This window comes from Armigeres subalbatus, chromosome 2 (genome assembly GCF_024139115.2).
Source record: "Armigeres subalbatus isolate Guangzhou_Male chromosome 2, GZ_Asu_2, whole genome shotgun sequence".
Classification (NCBI taxonomy): domain Eukaryota; kingdom Metazoa; phylum Arthropoda; class Insecta; order Diptera; family Culicidae; genus Armigeres; species Armigeres subalbatus.
The window spans coordinates 281,065,914-281,087,191 of record NC_085140.1 but is presented as its reverse complement, the minus strand read 5'-3'; the positions used below and the strand labels follow the sequence as shown (position 1 = coordinate 281,087,191).

Here is a 21,278-nt window from a genome sequence, read left to right as displayed (position 1 = left end):
AGCTTTTTGGGGGTTGTCACCAATGGTATTACCCAGAGGCGTAAGAAGGCTTTGGCGTTTAAACTTTAAATCCAAGTGTCAAATATCAGTTAGTTTTTGTTTGCTTTTGAAGCATTTACCAATTCTACCCATTTCCAATAGAAATATTGATATAAAATTTTAAATCGATTGCAACTCGTTGCATCCTGAGTATTTTTGTATGTATATCCACACAAATAGAAATCACTTCAGATCGATATGACCAAGCAATTGATAGTATGCACCGTGCACCAAGCTTATCGTGCCCTCTCTACGTATTTTCACATTTTTTGAAAAATTTCAATGAATCATCCTGTATAAAAATTCTTTATTAATAAATGCAGTTATAAAGGCTCCCCCAGACCTAAGCGATTACATCGCCGCGATTCTGTCGTTGTGTTGCTACAGGCAATGTTCTATTTACGCTTTCAAAGTAACGGCGACATAATCGCTGTTGCCAAGCGATAGAATCGCGTCGCGACCGTCACGTCGCGTGTGTTTGGGGGAACCTTAAATGAGACTTGGTTCCTTGATCTGAACAGTAAATGCGTCAGGGATTGACAATATTACACAAGATTCAAATCCTCTCGCTGCCTTTCGACCAAACATATTATATTGAGCCGTATTTCCATCGCCGTCCCCCCTTTCTACACTCCAGAGGTGTCCTCCCGGTTAACCAACAACACGACAATGAGCAGAGCCCCCCTTAGTCAGCAAACAAACACGACACGACCGAGCATATTGTCGGTATGCGACTTCTGTCTGTTGTACTTTTGTGATATCGGAGCAAAGCTTGCATAGTGGTGTAAACAGCAAACCCATGGGCGTCCGAGAGCGAAATTCCACCTGTTCTGCGTTTTATATTATTTTTCAACTTTGTTATTGTCGTTTTTCTTCCATTTAGTGTTGTGCAGCGATGCGTGAAATTTAGGTGTTTTCCATCGGCTCGACCGGCTGTCAGCGAGCAACGGAGCCATTTGTATTCGAGTGCTTCAATTACGACGAGTGGATTTGTCGACGACGAGGTTGGGGCTGGTAAATGAAAAATACCTCGGTGAAAAATCTGGTTTCAATTGATTCAAGTGCCATTTAGTGTATATCTGTGAGTGTGTGTTTGTTTGATACCAAGTGCGATTGTAACGTGCAAATATCATCACCGACAGCAAGAAAAATCCAAAGTTTTCATACCAAAATGATACAAGTAGTGTTGGTGCAAGTTGCAAATGATTTCACCGGCGTCTGGTGAATGCCATGCACGACGATATAAGCATTAGTGGAAAGTTAATCTGATCCAACCCAAAGTATATACAACGAAAATTGCATGAAGCGAGACGAGGAACGAGCTCGCAAGATGTGGAGAGATATCGGAGTGGCTGCCATGCAGCAACAGCAGCACGCTGGTCCGAACTCTATGCATCACCATCCCCATTATAACAACGGAAACGGTCCAGGACCGGGAACGCCCAGCAATCCGCACTGGAACCAACCGGGTTATCGCAACTCGTACAGCTTGCCGCACCCCAACCAAAATCCCGGCCAAAACGGGCGCTTCCAGCAGCATTACGAAATTAAGCCTCTTTCGCAATCTCCGTCGTTTCAAGAGATTTCAACCGGGAACTACAACGGAAGTTCCCCGTACCCCATGAAGCCGAGGCCCCTGTCGATGTACGAAATTGGCAATGGGTCTCCCAGTCAGCAGTTACACTCGCTACCTCCCAGCTTTGTGCCACATCAGAACCGACCCAGCAACAACGGTCGGCCATCTATGGCGGGTCCTACCGCGCCCCAATCGCGACAGCAATTACAACAGCAGCCGCAGCAACCTTCGAACGCTCTGCGACAGCAGCCGGAAGAATTGGTAAGCACATACGGCGATGAATGACATCCCTTCGGGGTGATTAATTGTGATTGGGGGGGAGTAATCACAATATAATGATGTGTACAACGTGTGGGGTGCCCAACCCAGCCATTCAGTCAATAGGTTCGAACATTGCAGATTTTCAAACAGCGTACAGCCAAATGATTGATGTTGATGGAACATTTGTTGTAACAGATTGAAAGGCTTAGCCCGCGATTGAAATGATGCATGTGGGAGCACGGTTCTCGCTTATGCGTCATGGTTGATTATGATTTAGTGTTGAGCTATCAAATTGGCACGTCAGCAGATAAAAATATGAACAATGATAAAAATGATGCATAAATGAATTCCAACCTGTCAAGCAACGAGATTTGTTTTTCAGTAATGGAAAAAGTAATGACGACGTATGGTTATCAATGCCATCACTCAAACTGACTACTGGTTTTTCAAGAGATTGCATTACATATAATTAAAAAAAAAACAAATAATTCTCCTACTAGCCCAAATCGATTACTTATTATTGGAACGATTACACCCAGGTTTTTTTTTCACGCGGTTGGAATCCATTATTTTTTCGCTTCACCTGAACTTCACAGCTTTTTAAATACTACCTGAATTTCCTTTGATTTTTTTTCGTAGGGTTAACTTATTGTTCCATTTACGCTAAAAGTATTAATCGACTAAAACCAAAACGTGTAAAAAACCAGGGTTTAATTAATATGCGGTTATTGTTGAGTGGAAGCTCTTGAGTGTTGATTTTAGCTATGTGGGTTCGTTTTTCGCCCGCTTTTAATGGATAAGTCAAGGGATAAGTACTATAATCAGTACAATGAAAAGTTCCATTGTCCCATACTATTTTCCATGCAAACTTGAAACGGGTTGTGCTAAGTCAGTTTTCATTCAAACCAGCTCAAATTTTCAGAGCACAGTCGTAACATGATTACAGATTAATCCACCTAGCGTTGGTGGTGTCTTTCTAGCGCATTATAAATTAAGCATATGAGTGGTCAAAATAGCACTTTACGGGAAAGATTTTACTATTACCATTTATTCATATCTTTTTGCGGTCATTTGAATGCATTGTATCAGTTTCTGGATTTTTTTAAAAGTTTTCATGAGATGTTATGTTTAATTTCCTCTATTTTTCAGTTTTTTGCAAAGAATTTGTTTTATAAATCATACGAAACTTCTCTCAAATTTTATCTAGAAATAGTCTCAATTTTTTTTGGAAAATTTTGTTTAGGTCGTTACAAATATTGAATTAAAATTATGTCCTACTTAGGAAAGCTTTGATCACCGCGTGACTTTATCGAAATTAATTTATTGGCTTTTTTCGGTGATAATTATACTACTCAAAGCGAAAGGGAGTAGATGAAAGTAATGAAGATACAGATTCGATTGACACCGCAAGCGAGCGGCAAGTGTGAAATGAATAGAAACTGAAAATTAGCAGAGGGCCATATGAGAGAACAAACATTGTTGAAATCGCTGTTATTCTGCCTAACGTCAACACAGGAACGGCTTGGATAGTGACGTGGTGATCGCTGTACCAAGACACTGTCAAGACACTAAAAATAAAGAAATATTGAAGTAAAAAAAAAAAGCGATTAATCCACCTAGAGGTGATGATGCCTTTCTCGCTTATTATAAAATGTATCGTTCTTTAGAGTTCTTTAGAGAGGTTAAAACAATACAAATATAAAGTTATTGATGGTTTTTGACTTTCATAATATAGACTTCCAAAACGTTTGGAATAATTATTCTTCTTCTTTTTTAGACTTCCAAATTATCGAAACAATTCATTATAAGCAACAGACGATAAAAATCATTAGTTGTTATCAGTATTATTTCTGAGTATAAAATTCTGTACAAAAAAAATGTGGCAAAATTGGATCGTAAAGAAATCATATCAAAACTGCCATATGATCGGGAGTAGATGAAATCAGGGGCAGACAAAATGTGTTAAACATGTTAAAAATCGGGTCATCATTGTATATTATACAGTGTTTGCAGGAATCCCTTTCAATAGATAACGAACAACGAAAAAAGAAAGGCAAAAACTGTTCCGAATCTTACGAGCCATGATAACAAATTTATCAAACTTGTATACAAGTGCGAAAAACAGAATCGGATAGGCAGCCCCCACAGAGAAGTGATGATTCTCGCTTTGTTCTCGCTCCTTTTGTGTTGGGGACTGCACACTATTTTTGAAATGTGAACTGCCCTAAGTGCACAGCTGTGTAGAACAAGTTGAAATGCTTCATCAGATCCAGTGCTCCTCTCGTTTTGAGCTTTTTGAAAGAAGTTTATCATGAGGTATAGCCTCCTGAATCGATAAAAGTCCTCCTGAATCGATAAAAGCTTGCGATAAAAGTCTCTCACGGTAACATATCGTGTATGTATACCGAGATGATAAGTGAGATACTTTTTCATTCTCTTTTGGATTCAATCCCTGATCTTGTACATATTCACTCATGGAATACAGTATTGAGGAGTATCTTGAAGTCAAAGTTGTCGTTTAACATTATATCAAGTTATAAATCTCGTAATCTAAGCTGACTTTTTTTTTTTATTCCTTTATTTATTTGTTAGGCTCTACAGGCTCTACAGAATTCACACAGAATATATTTTTAGATTACCATTACCATTATTGTTGTCGTTGCCAGTCCTTCTCATCGTGAGTCCATTGTGTCCGTTTGTCCATGTCGTGTATTCAATGATCGTTGCATTGTACGGTTGCCATTTATCCGGGTAACGTTGGAGAAATGCCTCCGAGAAGAACAAGTTGTCAGTCGTCATCAGGCAGCCGTGACGGTATGGCGCGTACCCCAAACGCTACCGTATGGGCTGCGGATCTGGCGACTGACGAGGGTTTGGTGGAGGGGCTGGGAATCGAACCCATGACCATTCGCTTGTAAGGCGAATGTGTAGCCAACTACGCTACGGGACCCCCTATTCTAAGCTGACTATAAGCATAGATATTACGTTCATCCCATTTAGAAAACCGAAAAGTTTTTATACGTTTGTAGGCAAAAATATGTATGCATTTTTGACAAACCACATCTTATTCAAATTATTATTAGGGTCTTCTTTATCATCGGATAATTTATAATAATAATTTCCTTAAAACCACAGATGCTGACTACTGATGAAATTTATTCATTTATTCGATAATTTGAGCTACGGACAAATTAGCTCAAATCTAATTAACGGTTGCGTATGAGAAGCTAGTGGTAGATAGAAGTGCCGGAAACTGGGCGACTTGATACTTAGAATTGCTCTGATTAAAGCAGAACTTGTCATCTCCTAACTCACATAATAATATGTATCTAGGAAGTCTACTATGAATTAGTTCTACAAAGGGTTTAAAGTTCCACCATCCGAGCTAGTGATTTTTGGATTTTTTAAAATATGCAGTGACTGGCTGTTGGAATAATATTTCCAGGCTTTAATCATGTTCACGGAAAACGAATTGAAAGAGTTATGAATAATATTATTCGAAAAATTTAAGACAAACAAATGCAATTAAAAAATGCTAACTTATAGAGAAGATCCATAAAGTACGTCACGCAAAATTTGGCGATTTTCAAACCCCCCTCCCCCCTTCGTCACACTTTTTGTATTAAACTGCTAAAATTTTTGTATGAGTCGTCACGCTGTTCGGAATCCCCCCCCCCCCCACCCTCCCCCCCACGAGCGTGATGTACTTTGTGGATGGCCCCATATGAACATTAAAGCTGCTCCGCCACTCGTGGATGGAATATTTCTGTGCCAAAGAAAATGACTTGAGAAAAACTTGAAGCACGGGATTTTTCGTCGATCGCAATCGTTGCCGATTTGCAGGGTTAATGGATTAATGAAAACAGCTCGAGAGACTTTTCACGCCTTTTCTGCGTAAAAAAAATATTTTGACCATAGCTTCTGATCCTATTAGCCCAGTTACAATAGACAGCACTGGGACATGTTGCTAGCAGCAAATCGGTTAAGAATTAGTTGCAAATAAAAAAAATAGACTTTTCCACTCGTTGGTCTTGAGGTCTTGAGAAAATGTATTTTGACCATAACGGAGCCCATATTCCAATCTGATCAATTTTCAATAATAAACAATAAGACAGGATTATGTGTTGAATGCAACTTGCTGTGTCGAATGCTGCAGATCGGTGAATGATAAGTGCCCAAAAATTGAGCTAGACTTTCAAAAAAAGACAATGACACAGGATTCCTCGTCGAGTAAATGTGCGAATAAATCAATTAGAGATAGCTATAAAGTGAGCTAGACTTTGCTTTTTTATTAATAGAAAAACTATATTTTGGCGATAACGTCCAAGCCTATAGTTCGATCTGGCCAATATTCAATGGGAAATAATGAGACGGAATTCCTCGACGAATGCAACTAGCTAGACTAAAATGATCTAGACTTTTTTACTCATTTTTGTCCAAAGAAAACGTATCTTGACTATAATTATTGAACTCATAGTGGTACCTTTTTCTGGTACGGCTACTCTTAGCCCTCGAGGAATCTTCTCCGATACCCAGGAGGGGAATCGGTTAAACCCTCAGACTGTTCGTCTGACCAACGGCAATCAGCGAGGTGGGCTCAAAAGGTTTCATTTGGTCCTCGAGTCCCAGGGTCTTTTTTAAGGATGTATGGGGGGTTTTCGGACCTTGTTAAGTATGGGTTGGGGGTTAATTTTACTTACACTTTAATGTACTCACTTGCAGTGTTTTACAGAAGCTCGTGTCGAACAAGAATGGTAGAAGTCGTCACTGCGGGAATGCGAGTTGCCGAGCGTTTAACGAGGGCGGCGGGGTGGCTTCATGGACTGGAAGGGAGTGAGCAAAACGGTGGCGGGGACGGCGGCTTGGTGCGCATCGAACAAGTGATAATGACGGTACAGCTTACCTAGGATTTCCAGTATCGGGCGATCGACCAGCATGGCGAGGCGAGGCTTTCAATGACTTCGGCTTGATCGAGCAAACGTTCTGTGGTGTAACAGCGGTCAAGAATATACGGGAGAAATGCAGGCTCCTGCCGAACACATCAGAGCGGCGTGGTGGCGTAAAAAGCAGGATGGCTTCGCTTTGCTGGTAACGGGCTCAGGACGGTCAAACGGCAAGTGGTTGTTGCACACGTTAGAGCGGTGGAATTGACTCCAAGATGGCTTCGCTTCGGTGGTGGCGGCTGTGCGGCGGCAACTTCGCGATAGCTAGAGGCACGAGAGGGGCCTCACTATAATATAACACTATGGGTCTCCGGGCGTCCTTAAAAATTGTTTTTGGAGCGAACATATAGCTTTTGCCCTCCTTAGCCGTGCGGTAAGACGCGCGGCTACAAAGCAAGACCATGCTGAGGGTGTATCATCGTGTTAGCCTCATGATATACGAATGCAAAAAAGGGTAAACCTGGCTTAGAAACCTCGCAGTTGTGGAAGTGCTTAATGAACACTAAGCTGCGAGGCGGCTCTGTCCCAGTGTGGGGATGTAATGCCAAGAAGAAGAAGAAGAAGATATAGATTTTAAGAAGATATAGCTCCTCAGATTTGTTAAGGAATGATAATGCGAATTTTATTTTGTTGTCTCTTAAAATATGCTAGACAGCTGCTTTCGCTACTAAGCTATGAAGGAATGTCCCGTCGTCCTCCACAGCTTCCCGTTTGGGGAGCAAATCGAATATGTAAGTCACAAAGCTGCTTACAGCTTCTGTAATCACAATCCATCTACGATTGGTACAAGCATCAGTTACACCGCAATAGTACAGCAAAGGCAGGGCATGTCCAACAAATGAAAATACCAGGGTAGGACAACTTAAGCAATGTTATGATCAGGGAATCAATATTCGAACAACGCCTATTTATATACCCTTTGTCGTCAACAGAGTTTGTTACTGACAAACGCACCTCACAACAAGCCTTTATCAGAACCCAAACACAATATGACAAGAATCATTTGCCTTGCATGCTCTGATATTTCCGAAAACACGATGCTAAATTTATAATCATAGCTAGATTCTCGAACATTTCCATAAATGTAGAAACTATGATAGCATAAAACCGAAATTTTCTGTAGAGATAAAGCAAAATAACGGGATAAAAAGTAAGCAACAAAATTGTCTTCTTTTTTGTTGCTGACAACAATTTTCGGATCTTTGTCATTATTATCTCCGACAAAACCATAGCTTTGTCGTTAGTTCTCTTTTGTCTTTTGTCGTGCATCCAAGAAAAATTGAATCCCGGGTTATGGTGGATAATTATAGTGAGAACATTACTAATTAACAAAATAAATGTCAAGTTGTACAAAAAAGATTGCTACAAATACTACGCGTTGGGCTAAGCGTTTTTGACACCTCCAATTTCATCCGCTTTGAATCGAATTTGCAACTTCAGCTGGATAATTGAATAAATAAATAAAACAATGTCTAATCTTACGTTTGGCATGCATCAATAGAAAGAATCGTGCGTTTCAAATTTCGAATTCAATTCAAACATCATGTGCTGGTTTATTCTGCGACTTCGCGATGTATATTTTGGAAGTTAAAAGCATAACAAACTAAAAAGTTTGTCTGTAAAATATTTTTGTTTTTTTTTTCGGACAAAGGACAACCATTTTTGATAAAAGGCTTATAGGAGCATAAATAATATATACGTATACAATGTTGATCCTGATTTTTTTTCATACCGATTGGCTTTGACCAAGTGAACACGATGATACTTCTATGCCCAGAGAAGTCGAAAACGAAAATTTCCTAAACCGGACCGGGAATTGAACCCAGCCACCTTCAGCATGGTCTTGTTTTGTGGCCGCGCATCTTACCGCACGACAAGGATGTTATAACGATCATTCAGTAATTTGCGTTCGATCATTTAGTAGTTTGTCAATAACACATTCTAGAAGCTGAATTTCAAAATATGTTGTATGGTGGACTTTTAGTGCGAAGGTTTTTCTACAACTTTGCCTAATGTTTCGTTATTAGAATTCAACTAATAACGGAGTTAGAACGCTAGTTGCAGTAACTCAAACTAAATGATTGGAATTTTGTTATCATTTAGTCTAAGTTACTGAAACTATAGCTACTGAAACTTAGTTACTAGTGAAATTTAAACAACGAACTATTAGGCAGAGTTGTAGAAAAACCTTCGTACTAGAAGTCCACAATACAAGATATTTTGAAATTCAGCTTCTGGAATGTGTTATTGACAAACTACTAAATGATCGAACGCAAATTACTGAATGATTGTTAACATCCTTGCCGCACGACTAAGAAAACGTGGAAACCTTCCATGTTATTGGTAATATGTTAGTTTGTTAATGACACATTACATATTTTGAAATTCAGCTTCTGGAATGTGTTATTGACAAACTACTAAATGATCGAACGCAAATTACTGAATGATTGTTAACATCCTTGCCGCACGACTAAGAAAACGTGGAAACCTTCCATGTTATTGGTAATATGTTAGTTTGTTAATGACACATTACACAAGAGGATAACACATTTGTCGATGTCATTTTCACTTTTCTCCTGTCATACTTCTTGACTCCCAGCCAACACAAAATCGCATATGCTAGCGAATAAGTGTACAAGGTGGAGGCGATATAGGCGCATTCCTCCATTTGACTGCGTGCAAAATGCACGTATATGGCCTCCACTTTGTATACTTATTCGCTATGATATACGATCTTGTGTTTGCTGGGCTCGTATAGTCAGGTGCAGTACTTTTCAACATCGTTCCCCAGCAATCAAAGTTTGATGGCTGCTCTGTTTTAAGTGAAAAATAGTGAGTGCAGTCGATCCTCAGACGTGTTAGAACACGTTGATTCATTGTTCATCGTTCTAATGTGATCTTTCCATCTGTGGGTGCTTTTCTTCACCTCTCGTAGCGTCATGTCCTTGGATTCGTGTCATTTTTGCCTTTCTCGTATACAAAGTATACGTAAAGGCTATAGGATCACTCCAAAACCGAACTTTTGATAGAAGGCCCGGGGACCCATAGTGTTATATACCAATCGACTCAGTTCGACGAATTGAGGTGATGTCTGTATGTGTGTATGTATGTGTGTGTGTGTGTGTGTACAAAAATGTGAGACACACTTTTTGGTACTTAGCATTATCCAATTTGCTCGCAACAAGTTCCATTCGACGTAGAATTCAATCCCATTGTTTGCTATTGAAAATTAGATCCATCGGACATTGCGTTCCGAAGTTACGGCGAAAAAACTGTTTTCACGTGCAAAAAAAAAGCAAAACGCCCTACCTCGGATTCGAACTCGTGATCTCTGGGGTGGGAAGCGCATACTATACCACAGCACCATCAATACTCTTAACTTGTGAGAAGATACATGCAAACATAAATCATCGAATTGGAGATATGTTTATTGCCTCTATATAGCATTAGAGTTTATCCTGCTAGGGTAAATGTTCCTATACTGGAAATATTAATGAATTGAGAAAAGAAAATATTTGTTTTTATCGTTTGTTGATTGAAACTATACAGTTTCAGCTTAGCTTAGCTTAGCTTAGACTGACTGTACATATCAATGGTTGCTACTCCGTGATTGATCAGAACTGGTGCAAATTGCACTACGATCCAAGTGAATAGTGGTTTGGATTTACCAACTATTCTCGAAGTGCACGTTTCGTGATTGAAAATAAACAGTTTCATTACATTAACTAATAGATAAAATATTGATTTTAAAATAAGATTTATTTCACCTAACCAATTATTCAAAATAGCTTCGTAAAAGTTGCTTCAGTTGTGAGGAAGTCAATTTTGTTATGAAAAATTATATTGGTGTGATGGCATAATTACATCATACCGCAACGAAAGGAAACATATGTATATAATAATGGGAAATATATAATAAGAACCCACTACCTACACTCAAGGTACGGGTGCCCTATGGAAATTACAAATATCCGTTATCCGATATCCGTTCAGTAATTGAAAACCCTCTCTTATGTTAAACGTCATACATAACTTTTCTCATGTCTTATTGCTAATGCGCTAAGTCATGCGCTAAGAAAAACACAAATACCCTATATCACATACTCATGTATAGCAATTTCAAAATGCATCGTGCTTTGCTCAACGCTCTCCCGTACGAATGCGGGTGAAAAAAGGAATGGCAATGTGCCGTCGCACAGTAGTGGCGGGTCCCCATATAAATGTCAGACTAAAAGAATTTTTCGAATTTAATTTGCCCATACACATTTGTTTAGGAGATGCTTTACAGCATCAACTTTTTAGCACCAAGTTACCAAAAATTAAATTAACAAGCTACAATCAACAAATTAAGGAATTAGCTCATTCACAATATGTGTGAGGAAACGAATCTTTCTTTGTACGGGTTTCCGCCACTGCGCATCGGTCGGCATCGCATCGTAGCATCAGCAACACAAGCTTTGACTGTTTATTTTCAGCTTGCATCAGGCATCGCATTGTACACAGCCCGTACAGCGCGTACAGCAAGCCGTGCTTCTGTTCTATTTTTAGCACTGATAGAAGTAAATACCTATATGAGGCAAGAAAGCACATAGGTAGTAGATCATTTTGACGTCTGGCGGTCGTCACAAGAACCACGAAGTGCTGTTAGCGCCAAAGTGCTTGAGCAGCATAGGGGGGTGTATGTTTCTTGCGTTGTCTGCTTGTAAATTGAATGAATTTCAGGAATTTCAGGAAACATTCGAAAAGTGATAGAAAATGTTATGATGGAATAAAATTTGATTTTAAATTTTTAAAATGATTTCGAATTTAAACAATCGATTTAACAACTATATAATATAATAACATACTTATTATAATTTGTTTTTGCAGATTCAAAGACGAATTCGAGAACGTTTTGTGGTAGAGTATGCTGTGGGAGATTTGGAGAAAAACTCCACAGCTTCTACCATACCACAAAACGTTCTCGAATTCGTGTTTTGAATTAGCAAAAAGCAAATCATAATAATTATGATATTATATTATATGGAAAATTGCTTTATTGCATTTGTACATAATTGCATATTTGTACCATCTTCATTTTTAATTAATTTTCCAGTCCATAAATTGTCATTAAAAGCTTTTAAGTATATCATTGATTACACAATGGAATAATTTTTATTCATACGGCGTAAGGCAGGTCGAATATTTTTCTGAATTTTGTCTACCCCTGGAATGTATCAATTTGAAAGAAATACAGTAAAAAGTATTGGTAGTTCAACGACATGTGGTCGGGGCTTAGCCAAATCGCACCAAGCGGCGTTTTGACTGACTTGTGGTACTTCGTTCGCAAAAATAAAACGAACATCATACAATATCCATTTTTATGTATATTTGTTGTATAGGATATCCATACGATTTGTTATCAATTAAATCTGCTAATCGAAAATTTGAGTAGAAAAATGGGTTACCCCGGCCATGTGAAAACACAAATATTCCCAACAAGTGAATATTCATTATTATCGATTAAATTAGATAAATTCTACAAGCGACAAATTTATTCGCATTATAAATAACAGTTAGTTTGATTGAATATTGCACTTATTCGCATGCCCCACATATGTGCATGAAAATTCATTTAAAATTACAAAACACCTTTATCTGAGGAATTATTTACGAAAACTTATTTCTCGTAGGGCTTGTAGACCAAAAGTGTCATAATACAAACGATTAAGTTCGAACAGAGCTGCAAGTCTTTATAATAAACGCACAAAATGAAAATATGCATATTCCAACACTCGATCCAATTGTATGATCTTATTGATTGGGTGACAGAAGCCTAAGCTAGATTCTGACTTCAAGCTGGGGAGCACTCGAATGTTTGCCAACTGGAAACATTTTTTGTTCTATATCCCGGGATTTTTTTGTAATACTAAAAAAACGTCACTGCATTCGCTTCAGTCGCTTGCCGTTGGATGAATATTGCAGAAGGACGCAACACGTTCTATTAGCCCATCACCCCGGCAAGGGTGAAGGGTGTCAATTTTAAAATGATTGTTAAAATGTTAAAACACATTTTAGCCGAAAATAGTTAGATTTTTCGGATTTGAAATTTAATTTTCTTTTAGATTGGCAACATGAAAGTCTAATTATTTCGATTAAAAGACATGTGTAGATATGTAGTCTAACATATAGGTAAATACTTCGGCTACCTGTTAGTGGTGCTGGATTGCGTGGGAGTGCTCTCACCTCTCAGATTTGACGAATCGATGTTTTTAACTTTGTTTACAATCGCAGAGAAGTCGTTTAAAAAATTTGGTATTGAGTTTTAGAAAATAAAAATTGTTTATAAATATGTTTTTGAAAAAAAAATGAGAACCGAATGAGCGTCGAACACAAACTCTCTGAGTGAGAGCCTAGAATGTTACCCCTCAGCTATCTTTACTTCTTAGATGAGCGGTGATCGAAGTATAACAGGTTATATGCAATTTGCACTTATCATCGGCTTGTGCATTCGTGCGGCAACGCACCTGGAGCTGTGTTCTTAGGTTCCGTGGCATATTTAAATCATCTGACGTTGAAAAACATATACGATTGAGTTTACGTCATGTGCTTTTGTGTCAATTCATTCAAATCGGCTAATATTCATAATGTTTTGGTGTGCAGGGAAGCAACTTCAGAATCAAGTTCAACATTTATTTTGAATCCTCTGTAATGTCTGTAATGCATTCTTCCTGGCGTTTCAGCAAATAATTCATATTGGCACAGTATATGTAAACATGGCTGGTCTAACAATTAGTTTGTAAATAAAACAATTTATTTTAGTAAATGGTTTTGATTTTCTATAACTACTTACTATATTCGTACCTTTTCGCTTGTATACCTTCGGTGTGGTTTTTGATAGTTAATTAATTCATGCTATACATAAGTCCTAAATCTTGGACTTCGCTAGTCTAATTGGAACCCATTCATAGTGACAACACATCTGTTTGAAGATTTCAAATAGCACTCGGATTATGTGGGAGAAGCTGAGTTTCGGAAGGATTTGAAGAAACATTTTTTTTTGCAGGTCAATGGAAAATGTGTCCAAACTTTTCTACAATCCAAGCATGTTTTGGATCATGTAGTAATCTAAGTTCGATCATTTAGTTTGTCGATTACTCATACCAGAAGTTAAATTTTAAAACGTGTTTTATGGTGGACTTCTGGTGCGGATATTTTTCGACATTTAACCTCTGGAATGAGTTATTGACAAACTACTAAATTATCGAACCTATATTACTAAATGATCGAAAACATCCTTGCTATAATCTATAACAAATTACTCTAAGGCAATCAACGATTTTTGATTTCCTGATAGAATAATATCAGGTATGCAATCAGTATGATATAAAGTATTAGACCAGCTCTGTCACGAGTAATCTATCAGATTTTGTACAGGGATAGTTTACCTGTACAGAGTGATCTGATAAATAATTTTAGATCAGTTCATTATAATATATACAAAAACAAATTATTATGAATAAATGTTAATAAAACCTTCGGTTAATCACTCCGAAATGCTCTCCATATGAAGAAAAGCAACCGTAGTAGAATTCTCTTTAGATTTTATAAGGTCGGATCAAATTCGTAAATCTTAGTTGAAAAGTGGTTGAATGTCAATGACAAAAACGGAACTGCTCATCAGCAAAAAATGAATTCTTATCTATATGAAGAATCATACTATTCGTAACAATAATTTTAAAAAGGCTATCTTATTGATTGGGTGCCAGAAGCCTAAGCTGGATTCTGACTCCAAAACAAGAAACACTCGAAGGTTTGTCAAATGACCAATATTATGGATCATATATCCAAAACTATGGATAATATTACCGAAGTTAAGGATCATAATCACGATAAAAATTGCACAAAATTGTATTTTTATGGATCAAAATGTAGTTTTCTATGGATCATTTTCCAAATGGATGATGGGAAAATATGTAGCAGGAATGATATTGTTTTTCTTGATCATATTTGAAGGTACATACTTATTTTCCAATTATTTGGTTTATTTTTTAGCTTAGTTATGGATCTTAAAATTAATCTTTATGGATACGCCTGAATTATTTTTTGGATTTAAGGTAGCGTTTCATGGAACATTCAGATGTTATTTATTGATCGTTTTTCATTTTTTTTATGGATCGTTTCTCATTTTTTTTATGGATCGTTTTTGTGCATTTAACGGTACAAAGTAAAGCTGCCATACACAAATGTGAAAAATAAGCCCTTTTTAGTGTTATATAAGACTTTTCTAATATGTTTGTCAACCCTTTTGAACGAGCGAGAAAGGCATCATCACCGCTAGGTGGATTAATCAGGGTTTTTGACTAGGGACTTACGTTTTTTTTTACTATACTGGGACTCATTTACATTTTTGCAAATCAAGAGCGTTACGCTTAAAGGAAAGATTTCGAACGTTATTAGCGCCTTTATCTTTCGATGGATTTTGAAGATTTATACTTCAATCGACTTGGACACTCTCCAGCAATTTGCCATCTTTATTGAAACGATAAGCTATTGAAAACTTCAATTCTTGTCAAAGTCAGTAAAAATTTCAGATGAAATCAAGCCCTTTCGTGCATTCCTAACACGGACATCAGAATAATGTAAGTCACGGGTCTTTGGGTCCACCGCAAGATTTTCATTGTGTATAAAAGAAGCAGTGCCTGCCGTGCGCGAGTCATTCTGGGTTAATATCCCAAACCTTAACACCTTCTGGGTTAATATCCCAAAATAGTAACCAGTGCACGAGTCATTCACCACACGCGCGTCGAACCGAATGCACCTCACCGGACAAAAACGAAGCGACGAAAAACGAAGACATGACTCGAAAGCAAGGCAGTGCGAAGATGACGATGATGGCTGCACTCTAACTTTCACTTACTCAGAGGCTGAGTAAAATTGTATTGCCATCTCTTTTTCTCCCACGGAAATTTTACTCAGTTTCCATCAAAAGCGGGACTACTCATAGCTATGAGTAGTCCCGCTTTTGGCGGAAACTGAGTTAAATTTCCGTGGGAAAAAAAGAGATGACAATACAATTTTACTCAGCCTCTGAGTAAGTGAAAGTTAGCGTGTACAACACAAGCACAACGATGATCAGTGCAAGATTCAAAGCTGAGTCCGTTTCCTGCTGCCGAACAAGCTGGTCAAGGATGCCGTCTGAGGGAAGCCGTCACGAAGTACACCGGTCGGTATCTTTAAATAATTCTCGTTGGAATCCTCAAAGCATATCCGTAGGAATCCCCAAATTATTCATGTCGGAATCCCAAAATAATTCATGTCGGAATCCCCAAATGATTTTGGTTGGTATTTAAAACAGCTGTTCACGAACAACGACGAAAGGTACACCAAAATGGCTCTTTTCAGTGTCACATCCACACTTGCAGAAGAAAGGGTTTTCGTACACATACCACAAGTCAGATATGATTGGCAGACATTATAGTAATTTGTGTGTTGATGGTTTGTGACACCAAATTCGGCGGAGGGGTTTAGTGATGTGTCCTTCTTAAATGAAATTCCTATATTGCATTCTCTATTGATTCTGTCTTTGGTTTTTACTCTTGTTGCTCGCGGAGTTTAGCGCTGCTGACATCTGATTTTTGGTATGTTTCAAACATTTCATCAAATTTATTTTTTTTATTCCGAGGAATTTCGAAACAAATTTGATCCATTACCTCTGGTCTACCAGCAATCCGTCATCTGAATAATTCCTAGAAACTGCAAAAACAAAATTTTTGAAGCGGAAACAACTGCAGAATAAACATATATTTATTTTATTTTTGTCATACATTTGTTAGTTACCTAAAAAACAGATCATCTGTTTGGAAGGTCGCCAGAGTGTACTAACTCTTTAATTAAACTCAGGACTTTAGTCTAAGAAAAATAGTTCTAGCGCTCTTAGTTGTTTGAAATTCATTTCAAGTACTAGATCAGAAATAGAGTAAGCTGGATTTGGCATATATGGATTTTTGAGCCAAAAAATAAATAAACAGTTATGAATAAACATCAATACTTACACAATTTTCTTTTCCATTACAGGTAAGCGCATGTTTTCAATTCCAATGAAACCACAAATCCTTTCAAACTTTTGTAAGTATACCCTTCCGATGCTCACCGCCACATCCGTTACGAAACATTCCAAGTGACACGGATTTCGAAGAACTTTTCCGCTTCAGTAGGTTTGTATCTACTGACGATGGATTCAATTTCGTGCCCCTCAAGAGCGAACGCTCACGCGAGTCACGATGACAAATATTTAGACTTAATTACGCCTCTACCAAACCAATTGCCTATAAGCCAACGCTATATACAGCAGCTGATTGCCGGTGCAGGCTTGTAATTGCACAACACTTCGATGACTTTTACGGTACAGGAAGGCATCGGCTTAGAATCAAAACCCGCAATCAACCATCATCGAACGAAAGGCTTTAGCAGCATTCCCAAGCTTTGTCCTACGATGATTGAGCAGCGGCGGCAGGCAGCTCGACGCGCCGCGGTTCGAAACCTTTGCAGACATTTGCAGGATTTTGTTGCTACCATAAACAGCTGACTCGACACAGCTAGTCGTGATCTATGAAATGCTTAGGTATTGGCTGTCTCAATAGTCAGCCTTGTTTTTTTTAGATATAGTGATTTAGCCGCTCCATTTGTCGGATGTTGAAAAGAGAAACGCAAGAGTGCAGCCAACCTGGGCTCCGCGCAATGATGAACGCGTGTCATACGATTTCGGATCTATCGTAGAGCGTTTCAAATCTTATTTCACTTTCAGCTACTATAAGTTTGCATGAGGTGAAGCATTTGAAAGACGCGGTTAGTTTGGCTGGCGTAGTTTTTGACGAAGCAGCTTCACTGAAAAACAGTTATTTAACATAATTCGTGGGATTCTAGGCGAGGAAAATAATGTCATATTTGCGTCGTATTCTTCGTAGTAAACATTACACAACATTGGATATATAGAACAAACATCTTTTTTATATTTCTTAACGCGGGTTGGTTTACAGATGTTACATAGTTCATACAAGTTTCATTGAATAATAAAAATGTTTTAAAATGACAGTTTGATAACTGCAGGCGTATTTCATATTTTGTGACAATTATGTTTCGCATGAATTTTGATGTGGATATGAAATATGAAGAGCAGTTATTTACTAAATTTCCCTATGATATCCTCACTCTTGCATTGTTCTTAAATATAACTCAAACAACAAAAATGATCAGACATAATGTTCATACCACTATAAGAACCCCCTGCCAAACATAATCCGTTAGCATATGCATCCAATGAGGGAACAAGAGCCGTGAAATTGCATCAAATTCTCGATCCGTATGTATGCCGATGGACGGTTGTTAGTGCTCTCATAGCTACTGCTTGTTGCTGCGGTTACTGACGATTGCGATGATGATAATGATGATGGGGAGCTTATTGTTAACAACACGAAACGTGACCGTTGGTTAGTGCTCGGGATTGTTGGGTGCGAATAGTTTGATTGTTTTTGTTTTTCACTGGGTTGACTAGAGATGTGCTAGAATAAGTCAGTTAGTGAAGTTTTTCTGGCATGTGTTTCTAATTACGTAGCCGGATGTGATAATGAGCGTAGATGGGTAATTAGAGTATTAGACTAGATGCAGTTTCAATTAAGGATTACTGGAAACTTATTATTTCGCGAAAATTGTTTGGATTGTTTACCATCTATGTATTATTATGGGTTTTAATTATGAAGATAATTATCTACAAATGCAGAATTCTCTTCCAAATGATAATGATCATTCAGTAATCGTTATATGCTACGATAACAAACTTGTCACAAAACAAAATCTGAAAAACAACTCTCATCGATATTGGCAATGAATTTAGGGTGAAAATCGTTACCATTTTTGCATTCATATACCATGATACTTCTATATCCAGAAAACTACCAATCCAAAAATTGTCGACACCAAGCTGGTAATCGAACCCAGCCACCTTCAGCATAGTGTTGCGTTGTAGCCGCACATCTTACCGCACGGGTTAACATGATTAATCGTTTTGAATAACTTTGTGATATTAGTTAAACTTATGTTTTTATATGATGATTGGAATAAAAAAATCCAGGCATCTCATTTTAAAGGGGACGCGATAAATAATCAATGGTTTTCCAACTAAAAAGTTTTGTTTCAGAGAGAAAAAACATTGTTCGGAACCCCTCGGTAGATTGTTTTCAAATAGTCACGAAATGAAAGTATAACAGCTATATTTTCACGTAATGAAAGTTTTGACAATGTTCTTTTTTTAAATTAATTAATCCGCTAGATTGGCTTTTCTCGGTGATATTTAAACTTCACAGCATTATTTTTCGTGACGCGTTTCGGCTTACTGACCTTCAGCCATCATCAGACGTCTATAATAGACATTTATTTAAACAATTAACAATTTTCATTAACATACATTTTTCAAACAAACTTACAACGTGCTGGATGTAACCTTTCAGCTTGGTCAGTCAAATTACACTAATCCGAATTTCCCTCCCAAGCAGTGTTGGTAGAATCATGATCAAATTTCACTCACCGAAGCCTCGTGCGCAAGCTGACTCGCTTGCGATTCTGCAGAGAGAGCAACGCGCATGAGTTTTTTACATAGAATCGCATAGTTTCGCTCATTCGCCGTAAAATGATTTCGTTCCAAAAAGTGTCAAAACCCAATCGAAGCATATTTTATGTTTACGTATGGATTTATTATCCGTTATTTTGAGTAAAGAAAGTTATTCCGATGAATTTAACGAAGAAGAACACGCAGAAATCATGCAATGTTGCAAATCGCGAGTCGATTCATGGACGATTTTCTGGGTCATGAGCCGGGTGGGTTTTGCTTCGCGCTTGATTTGAATCGTGGATGAGATTTAGGGAAATTGAGTTTTTACTATCACTGCTCCCAAGTTTAGTCTTCCCGTCAGTCAACTCCCCATTTCGATTATTGCGTCGTCATTGTTGTTCGTGTTTACACTCGTCGTATGCAGTTCGCTAGAGTGTTGCTTCCGATAGGATGCCTCTTACACACAAAAATTTACAAGTTCCTATTCAATTTATTTCCTAAATAATCTAAAAAAGGGTCTAAACGAACTCGAGCGCCTATCATTGATTAGTTATAGATAATTCACTTAGATCCTTCCTTTGATTTGGATCGTCTTCCAACCAATTTCTCTCATAATACAAAATGGCTAGCACTACGTGACAATCGAACCAAGGTCTACGGATCTTCAGTGAGTCAAGGTACACGGATTCTTCAGTCACCTCGATTACAGACTCGTGGTGGGTGGCTTTCCTTGTCTTCTCTTGAGCGTCTTTCTATCATGTACTTCGTCCTCGACGATCCGCTTGGCTTCCTTCTTCAGTCCTATGTAGGCTTCCTTCTTCTTCTCCAAGTTACTTGCCATAATATCAACATTGGCGAACACCTGGTCCGTGATCCCACCTGGTACTGCCTCATGAGCTATCTTGCAATTGGTGCCAGTCGACGACAAAAAATTTGGAAAAGTATCTTGTAGGCGGCGTTCAGAAATGTGAATCTATGACGAAAGGTCGAAAGGACACAAGGTTGAAAGACAAAAGGTAGGAAAGACAAATGGTCGAAAGGACAAAAGGTCGAAAAGACAAAACGTCGAGAGGACAGAAGGTCGAAAGGCACTGAAGGTCGAACGGGGCAAAAGGTCGAAAAGGACAAAAGGTCGAAAGGGACAAAAGAACTATCCAGAACAATTTGATTACAAAATGGGTGTATTCCAAAAAAAATTATGAAATGTATTTACCTTCAAGCAGAAATAATTCACTCATCTAATCAATCAAAGTTGAAGAATGAGCAATTTTCAAAGAATGAGTAATAACTGTAAAACAATATTATCTATAAATAGTTCCCGATAGAGATAAAAAAAGATTGTTGATAAGAAATGAATAAACTTGTATTTCGCGAGACAAATTGTACTATACAGTTGGCAAAAAATGCTCTTTTTTTTACTATTTTTAACAATTAAATAAAATTCATCCAATGAGTGCAAATAATACATGACAATACAGGTTTTCTGAATGTCACTTCGATCTGTCAAAATAGTTCACTCCGCAGCCACGCAGACGCGCGCATTAAAAATACACCGCGTATAATACACGCTGGAGCAAGATTGATTCTCTCCGTTTCAGTTTCTTTTCTACTTCAAGCATAACGGACATTTGGCATAATTTTGAACTGCAACAAAAAAAAAGTCATTTGGCATTATTTGGAACTGTTAAGGACAAGCATCTCGTAATCCAAAACAAAATTCACTCGCTTGCCCTTGAACAGGCACACCACCAAAGCTAAAACAATTAAAACAAAAGTTGTCCGCTGCCTCCGTATTGAGGGGCGTGCCCTTGAAAACGAGAGTGAATTTAGTTTTGGATTCTGTGACGCTTGTCCTTAAAGGGAATGGGTTTTG

The 21,278-nt window shown here is 38.0% G+C and overlaps 1 protein-coding gene across 8 annotated transcripts in view; it reads left to right on the top strand.

Annotated features, from left to right (window-relative positions):
- Nucleotides 1–21,278, top strand: part of LOC134212317 (serine/threonine-protein kinase 26) — a 234,433-nt gene that overhangs the window by 161,753 nt on the left and 51,402 nt on the right. For 4 of the 8 annotated variants that reach the window (XM_062690059.1, XM_062690058.1, XM_062690060.1 and 1 more), the window contains exon 3: nt 923–1,876. The exons of the other annotated variants lie outside the window; for them this stretch is intronic. In XM_062690059.1, the coding sequence (XP_062546043.1) occupies nt 1,340–1,876 (537 nt within the window). In that variant the 5' untranslated portion in view covers nt 923–1,339. The remainder of the gene's footprint in view (nt 1–922; nt 1,877–21,278) is intronic. 8 annotated transcript variants of the gene reach the window in all.